At 39.9% G+C, this 12,439-nt stretch overlaps 1 protein-coding gene across 1 annotated transcript; it reads right to left on the minus strand.

The window, feature by feature from the left end:
• Window positions 1–464: 464 nt before the first annotated feature.
• On the minus strand, window positions 465–3,015 carry LOC128644330 (leucine-rich repeat and coiled-coil domain-containing protein 1-like; the record flags this gene model as incomplete). The annotated part of the gene is made up of 2 exons (XM_053696989.1): window positions 465–650; window positions 2,814–3,015. Coding segments are annotated over 2 exons (388 nt in total), but the record flags the coding sequence as incomplete, so codon positions are not given.
• Between the last annotated feature and the right edge of the window lie 9,424 nt (window positions 3,016–12,439).

Consider the following 12,439-nt stretch of genomic DNA (forward strand, 5'->3'; position numbering starts at 1 on the left):
CAAAAATCGCAGGGTGGTTCCGTCACCACAATAGACCGCCCTTCCAAAAATGGCAGGGTGGTTCCGTCACCACAAAATACTGTCCCTCTGGGCAGGCTTTCCCACTTATTTATATAAAAGAAGAGTTAAAAAATAGGTTGTTTCTACATCTGTAGCTTAAACAAAAATTAGACTGCCCTTTGGGCAGGCTTATCGACTAGTATTATATAAGTATTATTGTAATATTTATGAGCAAAATATCTGCGTACAACAGAGCTAAACATGTTTACGTAGGTGAAAATTATATAGAACGTTGGTTAATATCACTCAAAATACTTAAACAGGCTGGGTATGAAGTTTCTGCTGAACGTATAGTAATATTGTGGAGCAATTATTAGACAAACTACATGATATTGTATAAATTAGATTTGTGATTGTGTTTTTAGTTGAAGTGTTTCAAGAGCATATTCAGTTGCCACAGTTACCTTTAAATCGTTTGTCATTTCTTGTTTTGCCTTGGTGACCTCAGCTATTCTGTTTTTCTGTTCTTTCACCATGGAAGTAAGCTCTTGAATTAAACTTGCTGACTGTTTTTCCTTTTGTTGACAACGACTCAGAACATCTTTGTATTCTGCTAGCTCTGCTGTGACAGTATCAAAGCCATCTTTAACCTACATTAAATAGGGAACATAGTATTAATTTATTAACTTCTAACAACAACAATGGAGATACTTGAGCTTGAGAATGTCAGTAACTTAGATTACCAATTCAGTATAACTGTAAAAAAGTAGAATGGGATACTTTGCAATGTCTAATGTGCATTCAACAGATACCCTATATTGCATTTTATTATGCTCTCATTTATACATAATACATTTTCTATGATATTCTCTTCTACTCTGTCTTATGCTGATACCATGCTCTGTTTTAAGAATGTTTTTTGTTTGTTTGATAGGTTAATTATAACTATTCCTTAGTTTAAAGGGACAGTAAACACCTTAAAGTGAAAGTTAATCCTAGCGTTTTAGAAACGCTAGGATTGAATATTGAAACAAATAAAGGGGACTTTCATTCATGAAGTATAAAATACTTCATTATGTAGAAAACAAAATTTATGCTTACCTGATAAATTTCTTTCTTTTGCGATGTACCGAGTCCACGGTTTCATCCTTACTTGTGGGATATTATCCTTCCTAACAGGAAGTGGCAAAGAGAGCACCCACAGCAGAGCCAAGAATCCCTAATAGCGTCGGCAATAGGATACATCTTTTTAATAACGGGAGAAGGAGAGAAGGGAATGCCTGGTCTCTCCCACTCTTTCGCAATAATTTCTGAAGTCCTCTTTGGAACTGGAAAGACATCTGAGTAAGAAGGAACTTCCAAGTATCTGTCCAACTTACTCAATTTCTCCGGAGGAACCACTATTGAGTCACAATCATCCAGAGTAACCAACACCTCCCTCAGTAATAAGCGGAGGCTACACCCTATAGGAAAATAGCACTCACTGGTACCATTTTAAAAATAATAAACTCTTGATTGAAGAATCTAAACTAACACCTCACTTTACCTCTTCATATCACTAACACAGGCAAAGAGAACGACTGGAGTGGGAGGGAAGGGAGGAGCTATATATACAGCTCTGCTGTGGTGCTCTTTGCCTCCTCCTGCTGACCAGGAGGCGATATCCCACAAGTAAGGATGAAATCCGTGGACTCGTATCTTTGAAAAGAAATATTGTTTTATAAAAATGTTATATATAAAAACATTTAAACGTGTAGATCCTAGTACCATAGCAACCGTGATGTTGCCTTGTTTACAAACTTTTGAGGCAATTTTTTATTTGATTGGGGGTGGGGCTTAGTATATTTAAGTTGCACAGTTACTGTTGTTCACTGCTTGGTCTGAGGAAGGGGTCTACAAACCCCGAAACGTCACCATGAATTAAACAGTATTATATTTTTCCAAATCCAGTGAGTGCAGTCCCTACTTATACTACTATTGAACATTTGACTTTGCACCCTGGTGGTTGACCATTGGAAAATATGAGTGCAGACACATGAGGAGAGTATATATACTCTCGCTGGGTTTGTGAAAAGGTGCTTCAATTAGCACAAAAAATTGTGACGCATTTTCTGTGCTAATTAAAGCACCTTTTCACAAACCCAGCGAGTGCAAGCCTTTTTCTTGTTCTATTATTACATTTGCCTGCACCCTGGTGGATGTTTATTTGAGTGGGTGTGTGCTCTTTCTGCTATATTGTGTGTGTGTGTATATATATATATATATATATATATATATATATATATATATATATATATATATATATATATATATATATATATATATATATATATATATATATATATATATATATAAAAAATTCCCCCTCCTGCAGTTTATGTATTAGCATTTGTTTGATAAATCCCCACTGATATTCTAAATCCTCGGGATCCTTACTATTTTTTGTTTTGTAGATACACAATTTGGAATAACATACATAATACATTCCATACTGCATAACAACAATAGCTACCATACATTTGTGCAGCCTAAGGGAAAAAAGTATTAAAAAAAAAAGTCTAGCTCTTTATTGTTTTTTTACTTCTTAAAACAGAATTGAAAGTTAATATATAAATATTATATATATACATACATATACACTGTATATATGTTATTATTTTATACTCTCAATACATTGGCCTATTTTGTTTATAGCAGTTTTAACAACATTTTCTTATACACTGATGTTATACACTGATGTTGTGCTCTCTTATTTCACACTCATTGTTTGATGAACTAGATTATTTTCTACATGAATCTCACATTAATAGTACCTCTTTAAATCTCCCTGACTCAATAATCAGAGCAGCACGAAACTCATCTTCTAGATCTGTATACTGCTGTGTCAGTGCTTTCATCTTCTCTTGAAATTCATTCATTTGCTGACTATGCCGCCGTTCCTCCTTGGTAATTTCTTTAGCCAATGCTTCTTGGAATTCAGGCCCATTTAATGTCACTCTTGCATCAAGTTCTTTTCTAAGAGTTATAAATAATACTTCATATTAATTGAATGTCTTTTTCTGGAAGCCCAAGAATGGCAGCATTTGGATTAACATATAACAATAAATTCATGCATATAAGTATAAAACCCACATTCTGGGCTTATTATTACAAATGCAAATATCATCAGTTTCAAGATAAGTCTGAGGGTTGATATTCCCCCATTAAATCTTGGCTGTGCAAGAATTATTAGGAGTAAGTGGTTTGCCACCAAATACTATAACAGGCACATACCAAATTGTGTCAAGCAGGGTGGGCTTTTGAGAAACTGATTTATTAGAAAGACCCACATCCTGTCTTACTTGTTGAATAGTAACAAAAAAATATTCTGCACAGGTCTGTGGAAGCATTACTTGTAAGACCATATACCCAAAGGTTTCTTGCACAGATGCAAATACATGAAACTAGTATAAGTTAGTGGAAATTATGCAAGGAAAGCTTTGCATAACTTTTACCCTGCAGTTTGATGTTACTAGGAAGTTGAAAGCACCAATTCATGTCTTTTCAGCTTACCCTAAAAACTTCAGTTTGGCGAGGCTTACTTTTCAAGTTTTATACCTTAGACATTTATTATTATGAACAGCCTTTCATCATGCTCTCTGTGTATATATATTTATATACACACAGTTCAATCACTTGTCACAGTGATCAAAAAAGGTGACGATAAAAGTGTCCTGTGTGTGTGTATGTGTATATATATATATATATATATATATAATTATTATTATTCTTTATTTATAAAGCACCAACAGATTCTGCAGCTCTGTCCATGGGTACAAGCATAACAGTACAATGGAGAAACAATACGATAAGACACAACATTTTACAGACAAATACAGGGGGAATTGAGGGCCCTATTCCTGTTGGAACTTACAATCTAGAGGGGTAGGAGGATGGGAAACATGAGGTGGGGACTGCAAAGGTGAGAATTCTTCAAATTCAAATCAGCCAATAGGATGAGAGCTACTGAAATCCTATTGGCTGATTTGAACACCGGCCCCAACCACCACGGGATAGCGTTCAGACGAAGCAGTCTGCCGGAGACTGACGTAATGTAGTCACGTGATTGAGACTCAGCTGGTATTCAAAGCAGTTTGGAAATTAAAGCCTGTATATCCCAAACGCTGTGGAATTAATAGGCGAAGCAAACAGATAATAGGAATACAGGAACAGCATTCAAACAGAAGATAAAGTAAAAAGTCCATCTTTATTAAGCTCAGTATAAAAACATCCAAAGAAAGGACACAACCATAGCTCATACCACAGGGGAGCTGCACTTCAATGCATTTCCTGCTTTACAAGTACTTCATTAGGGATGTACAGATGTGCTCCCTTCTGTCAATTATACCATACATTAATTATTTAGTTTCTGTCTCAAATTAAAAAATTCAGTAGCACATAAATATTCTTTAAAAAAATAAAATATAAGGAAAAAAGATGACAAATTATAGTGCCTAAAGGTTAAATTACAGCTTTAGATTATAATATAAAAGTCTATGAAACGTGTCACACAAAAATATACATATTGCAGTAACTCAAATTATAATTAGATAGTTAGAAAAAAACCTTCTAACCCCCATAGCATATAATTAGCTGCCAGTTTATAGCTTCAATTCCCAAATTTAATTAAAGGGTCAATCTACACCAGAAATGTTTGTGGTTTAAAAAGATACATAATCCCTTTATTACCCATTCCACAGTTTTGCATAACCAATACTGTAATTCTAATATACTTTTTACCTCTGTGATTACCTTTGTATCTAGGCCTCTGCAAACTGCCCCCTTATTTTCAGTTATTTTGGCAGACTTGCATTTTAATCATTGCTGAATCCTTGGTAACTCCATGTGCGTGAGCAGATATCTGTCCTTTTAAGGAACTAGCTGACAATCCTTTCTCCAATCCTTCTTGAAGAAAGGACAAAATCCTAGGAATCCTGATCTTATTCCATGAGTAGCCTTTGGATTTGCACCAAAAAACATAATTTATGTAAGAACTTACCTGATAAATTCATTTCTTTCATATTAGCAAGAGTCCATGAGCTAGTGACGTATGGGATATACATTCCTACCAGGAGGGGCAAAGTTTCCCAAACCTTAAAATGCCTATAAATACACCCCTCACCACACCGACAATTCAGTTTAACGAATAGCCAAGAAGTGGGGTGATAAGAAAGTGCGAAAGCATAAAAAATAAGGAATTGGAATAATTGTGCTTTATATAAAAATCATAACCACCACAAAAAAAGGGCGGGCCTCATGGACTCTTGCTAATATGAAAGAAATGAATTTATCAGGTAAGTTCTTACATAAATTATGTTTTCTTTCATGTAATTAGCAAGAGTCCATGAGCTAGTGACGTATGGGATAATGATTACCCAAGATGTGGATCTTTTCACACAAGAGTCACTAGAGAGGGAGGGATAAAATAAAGACAGCCAATTCCTGCTGAAAATAATCCACACCCAAAATAAAGTTTAATGAAAAACATAAGCAGAAGATTCAAACTGAAACCGCTGCCTGAAGTACTTTTCTACCAAAAACTGCTTCAGAAGAAGAAAATACATCAAAATGGTAGAATTTAGTAAAAGTATGCAAAGAGAACCAAGTTGCTGCTTTGCAAATCTGATCAATCGAAGCTTCATTCCTAAATGCCCAGGAAGTAGAAACTGACCTAGTAGAATGAGCAGTAATCCTCTGAGGCGGAGTTTTACCCGACTCAACATAGGCAAGATGAATTAAAGATTTCAACCAAGATGCCAAAGAAATGGCAGAAGCTTTCTGGCCTTTTCTAGAACCGGAAAAGATAACAAATAAACTAGAAGTCTTTCGGAAAGACTTAGTAGCTTCAACATAATATTTCAAAGCTCTAACAACATCCAAAGAATGCAACGATTTCTCCTTAGAATTCTTAGGATTAGGAGATAATGAAGGAACCATAATTTCTCTACTAATGTTGTTGGAATTCACAACTTTAGGTAAAAATTCAAAAGAAATTCGCAACACCGCCTTATCCTGATGAAAAAACAGAAAAGGAGACTCACAAGAAAGAGCAGATAATTCAGAAACTCTTCTGGCAGAAGAGATTGCCAAAAGGAACAAAACTTTCCAAGAAAGTAATTTAATGTCCAATGAATGCATAGGATCAAACGGAGGAGCTTGAAGAGCCCCCAGAACCAAATCCAAACTCCAAGTAGGAGAAATTGACTTAATGACAGGTTTTATACGAACCAAAGGTTGTACAAAACAATGAATATCAGGAAGATTAGCAATCCTTCTGTGAAAAAGAACAGAAAGAGCAGAGATTTGTCTTTCAAGGAACTTGCGGACAAACCTTTATCTAAACCATCCTGAAGAAAAAGAAGTCTTCCAGACTCTATAATATATCTCTCTAGATACAGATTTACGAGCCTGTCACATAGTATCAATCACAGAGTCAGAGAAACCTCTTTGACCAAGAATCAAGCGTTCAAACTCCATACCTTAAAATTAAGGTTTTGAGATTCTGATGGAAAAAAGAACCTTGAGACAAAAAGACTGGTCTTAACGGAAGAGTCCACAGCTGGCAAGAGGCCATCCGGACAAGATCCGCATACCAAAACCCGTGAGGCCATGCTGGAGCTACCAGCAGGACAAATGAGCATTCCTTAAGAATATTGGAGAATACCCTTGGAAGAAGAACTAGAGGCGGAAAGATATAGGCAGGATGACACTTGTAAGGAAGAGATAATGCATCCACTGCCTCCGCCCGAGGATCCCGGGATCCGGACAGATACCAGGTAAGTTTCTTGTTTAGATGAGAAGCCATCAGATCTATTTCTGGGAATTCCCACATTTGAACAATCTGAGGAAATACCTCTGGGTGAAGACCATTCGCCCAGGTGCAACGTTTGGCGACTGAGATAATCCGCTTTCCAATTGTCCATACCTGGGATATGAACCGCAGAGATTAGACAGGAGCTGGATTCCGCCCAAACCAAAATTCGAGATACTTCTCTCATAGCCAGAGGACTGTGAGTCCCTCCTTGATGATTGATGTATGCCACAGTTGTGACATTGTCTATCTGAAAACAAATGAACAACTCTCTCTTCAGAAAAGGCCAAGACTGAAGAGCTCTGAAAATTGCACGGAGTTCCAAAATATTGATCGGAAATCTCACCTCCTGAGATTCCCAAACCCCTTGTGCCATCAGATACCCCCACTCAGCTCCCCAACCTGTAAGACTTGCATCTGTTGAGATTATAGTCCAGGTCGGAAGAACAAAGAAGCCCCCTGAACTAAACGATGGTGATCTGTCCACCATGTCAGAGAGTGTCGTATAATCGGTTTAAAGATATTAATTAAGATATCTTTGAGTAATCCCTGCACCATTGGTTCAGCATACAGAGCTGAAGAGGTCGCATGTGAAAACGAGCAAAGGAAATCGCATCTGATGCGGCAGTCCTAAGACCTAAAATTTCCATGCATAAGGCTACCAAAGGGAATGATTGTGACTGAAGGTTTGACAAGCTGATATCAATGTTAAACTTCTCTTGTCTGACAAGGACAGAGTCATAGACACTGAATCTATCTAGAAACCTAAAAAGGTTACCCTTGTCTGAGGAATCAATGAACTGATTGGTAAATTGATCCTCCAACCATGAACTTGAAGAAACAACACAAGTCGATTCGTATGAGATTCTTCGAAAATGAGAAGACTGAGCAAGTACCAAGATAACGTCCAAATAAGGAAATACCAAAACCCTGTTCTCTGATTACAGAAAAAAGGGCACCGAGAACCTTCGAAAAAAATTCTTGGAACTGAGGCTAGGCCAAACGGTAGAGCCACAAAACTGGTAATGCTTGTCTAAAAAGAGAATCTCAGACACTAAAAGTGATCTGGATGAATCGGAATATGCAGATACACATCCTGTAAATCTATTGTAGACATATAATGCCCTTGCTAAACAAAAGGCAGGATAGTCCTACAGTAACCATCTTGAATGTTGGTATCCTTACATAACGATTCAATATTGATAGATCCGGAACTGGTCTAAAGGAATTGACCTTCTTTGGTACAATGAAGAGATAAAATAAAACCCCAGCCCCTGTTCCAGAACTGGAACTGGCATAATTACTCCAGCCAACTCTAGATCTGAAACACATTTCAGAAATGCTGAGCCTTTGCTGTGTTAACTGGGACACGGGAAAGAAAAAACATAATTTATGCTTACCTGATAAATTCCTTTCTTCTGTTGTGTGATCAGTCCACGGGTCATCATTACTTCTGGGATATTATCTGCTCCCCTACAGGAAGTGCAAGAGGATTCACCCAGCAGAGTTGCTATATAGCTCCTCCCCTCTACGTCACCTCCAGTCATTCGACCAAGGACCAACGAGAAAGGAGAAGCCAAGGGTGTAGTGGTGACTGGAGTAAAATTTAAAAAATATTTACCTGCCTTAAAAAAACAGGGCGGGCCGTGGACTGATCACACAACAGAAGAAAGGAATTTATCAGGTAAGCATAAATTATGTTTTCTTCTGTTATGTGTGATCAGTCCACGGGTCATCATTACTTCTGGGATACCAATACCAAAGCAAAAGTACACGGATGACGGGAGGGATAGGCAGGCTCATTATACAGAAGGAACCACTGCCTGAAGAACCTTTCTCCCAAAAATAGCCTCCGAAGAAGCAAAAGTGTCAAATTTGGAAAATTTGGAAAAAGTATGAAGCGAAGACCAAGCTGCAGCCTTGCAAATCTGTTCAACAGAGGCCTCATTCTTAAAGGCCCAAGTGGAAGCCACAGCTCTAGTAGAATGAGCTGTAATTCTTTCAGGAGGCTGCTGTCCAGCAGTCTCATAGGCTAAACGAATTATGCTACGAAGCCAGAAGGAGAGAGAGGTAGCCGAAGCCTTATGACCTCTCCTCTGACCAGAGTACACGACAAACAGGGAAGACGTTTGTCGAAAATCCTTAGTTGCCTGCAAGTAGAACTTGAGGGCACGAACCACATCCAGATTGTGTAGAAGACGTTCCTTCTTTGAAGAAGGATATGGACACAAGGATGGAACAACAATCTCTTGATTGATATTCCTGTTAGTGACTACCTTAGGTAAGAACCCAGGTTTAGTACGCAGAACTACCTTGTCTGAGTGAAAAATCAGATAAGGAGAATCACAATGTAAGGCTGATAACTCAGAGACTCTTCGAGCCGAGGAAATAGCCATTAAAAACAGAACTTTCCAAGATAACAATTTTATATCAATGGAATGAAGGGATTCAAACGGAACACCCTGTAAAACGTTAAGAACTAAGTTTAAACTCCATGGCGGAGCAACAGTTTTAAACACAGGCTTGATCCTAGCTAAAGCCTGACAAAAGGCCTGGACGTCTGGATTTTCTGACAGACGCCTGTGTAACAAGATGGACAGAGCTGAGATCTGTCCCTTTAATGAGCTAGCCGATAAACCCTTTTCTAAACCTTCTTGTAGAAAGGACAATATCCTAGGAATCCTAACCTTACTCCAGGAGTAACCTTTGGATTCGCACCAGTATAGGTATTTACGCCATATCTTATGGTAAATCCTTCTGGTAACAGGCTTCCTAGCCTGTATCAGGGTATCAATAACCGACTCAGAAAAACCACGTTTTGATAAAATCAAGCGTTCAATTTCCAAGCAGTCAGCTTCAGAAAAGTTAGATTTTGATGTTTGAATGGACCCTGTATCAGAAGGTCCTGTCTTAGAGGTAGAGACCAAGGCGGACAGGATGACATGTCCACTAGATCTGCATACCAAGTCCTGCGTGGCCATGCAGGCGCTATTAGAATCACTGATGCTCTCTCCTGTTTGATTTTGGCAATCAATCGAGGAAGCAGCGGGAAGGGTGGAAACACATAAGCCATCCCGAAGTTCCAAGGTGCTGTCAAGGCATCTATCAGAACCGCTCCCGGATCCCTGGATCTGGACCCGTAGCGAGGAAGTTTGGCGTTCTGGCGAGACGCCATGAGATCTATCTCTGGTTTGCCCCAACGTCGAAGTATTTGGGCAAAGACCTCCGGATGAAGTTCCCACTCCCCCGGATGAAAAGTCTGGCGACTCAAGAAATCCGCCTCCCAGTTCTCCACTCCCGGGATGTGGATTGCTGACAGGTGGCAAGAGTGAGACTCTGCCCAGCGAATTATCTTTGATACTTCCATCATTGCTAGGGAGCTTCTTGTCCCTCCTTGATGGTTGATGTAAGCTACAGTCGTGATGTTGTCCGACTGAAACCTGATGAACCCCCGAGTTTTTAACTGGGGCCAAGCCAGAAGGGCATGGAGAACTGCTCTTAATTCCAGAATGTTTATTGGCAGGAGACTTTCCTCCTGATTCCATTGTCCCTGAGCCTTCAGAGAATTCCAGACAGCGCCCCAACCTAGTAGGCTGGCGTCTGTTGTTACAATTGTCCAGTCCGGCCTGCTGAATGGCATCCCCCTGGACAGATGTGGCCGAGAAAGCCACCATAGAAGAGAGTTTCTGGTCTCTTGATCCAGATTCAGAGTAGGGGACAAGTCTGAGTAATCCCCATTCCACTGACTCAGCATGCACAATTGCAGCGGTCTGAGATGTAGACGTGCAAAGGGAACTATGTCCATTGCTGCTACCATTAAGCCGATCACCTCCATGCATTGAGCAACTGACGGGAGTTGAATGGAATGAAGGACACGGCATGCATTTAGAAGCTTTGTTAATCTGTCTTCTGTCAGATAAATCTTCATTTCTACAGAATCTATAAGAGTCCCTAAGAATGGAACTCTTGTGAGAGGAAAAAGAGAACTCTTCTTTTCGTTCACTTTCCATCCATGCGACCTTAGAAATGCCAGAACTAGCTCTGTATGAGACTTGGCAGTTTGAAAGCTTGAAGCTTGTATCAGAATGTCGTCTAGGTACGGAGCTACCGAAATTCCTCGCGGTCTTAGTACCGCCAGAAGGGCACCCAGAACCTTTGTGAAGATTCTTGGAGCCGTAGCCAATCTGAATGGAAGAGCTACAAACTGGTAATGCCTGTCTAAGAAGGCAAACCTTAGATACCGGTAATGATCTTTGTGAATCGGTATGTGAAGGTAAGCATCCTTTAAATCCACTGTGGTCATGTACTGACCCTTTTGGATCATGGGTAAGATTGTCCGAATAGTTTCCATTTTGAACGATGGAACTCTTAGGAATTTGTTTAGGATCTTTAAATCCAAGATTGGCCTGAAGGTTCCCTCTCTTTTGGGAACCACAAACAGGTTTGAGTAAAACCCTTGTCCTTGTTCCGACCGCGGAACCGGATGGATCACTCCCATTAATAACAGATCTTGTACACAGCGTAGAAACGCTTCTTTCTTTATCTGGTTTGTTGACAACCTTGACAGATGAAATCTCCCTCTTGGGGGAGAGAATTTGAAGTCTAGAAGGTATCCCTGAGATATGATCTCTAGCGCCCAGGGATCCTGAACATCTCTTGCCCAAGCCTGGGCGAAGAGAGAGAGTCTGCCCCCCACTAGATCCGGTCCCGGATCGGGGGCCCTCGGTTCATGCTGTCTTTGGGGCATCAGCAGGTTTCCTGGCCTGCTTGCCCTTGTTCCAGGACTGGTTAGGTTTCCAGCCTTGTCTGTAACGAGCAACAGCTCCTTCCTGTTTTGGTGCAGTGGAAGTTGATGCTGCTCCTGCTTTGAAATTCCGAAAGGGACGAAAATTAGACTGTCTAGCCTTAGCTTTGGCTTTGTCTTGAGGCAGGGCGTGGCCCTTACCTCCTGTAATGTCAGCGATAATTTCTTTCAAACCGGGCCCAAATAAAGTTTGCCCCTTGAAAGGTATATTAAGTAATTTGGACTTAGAAGTTACATCAGCTGACCAGGATTTTAGCCACAGCGCCCTACGTGCCTGAATGGCGAATCCTGAGTTCTTAGCCGTAAGTTTGGTTAAATGTACTACGGCCTCCGAAATGAATGAATTAGCTAGTTTAAGGACTCTAAGCCTGTCCGTAATGTCGTCCAGCGTAGCTGAATTAAGGTTCTCTTCCAGAGACTCAATCCAAAATGCTGCCGCAGCCGTAATCGGCGCGATGCATGCAAGGGGTTGCAATATAAAACCTTGTTGAACAAACATTTTCTTAAGGTAACCCTCTAATTTTTTATCCATTGGATCTGAAAAAGCACAGCTATCCTCCACCGGGATAGTGGTACGCTTAGCTAAAGTAGAAACTGCTCCCTCCACCTTAGGGACCGTTTGCCATAAGTCCCGTGTGGTGGCGTCTATTGGAAACATCTTTCTAAATATTGGAGGGGGTGAGAACGGCACACCGGGTCTATCCCACTCCTTAGTAACAATTTCAGTTAGTCTCTTAGGTATAGGAAAAACGTCAGTACTCGCCGGTACCGCAAAGTATTTATCC

Source organism: Bombina bombina, unplaced genomic scaffold (assembly GCF_027579735.1).
Source record: "Bombina bombina isolate aBomBom1 unplaced genomic scaffold, aBomBom1.pri scaffold_2712, whole genome shotgun sequence".
Lineage (NCBI taxonomy): Eukaryota > Metazoa > Chordata > Amphibia > Anura > Bombinatoridae > Bombina > Bombina bombina.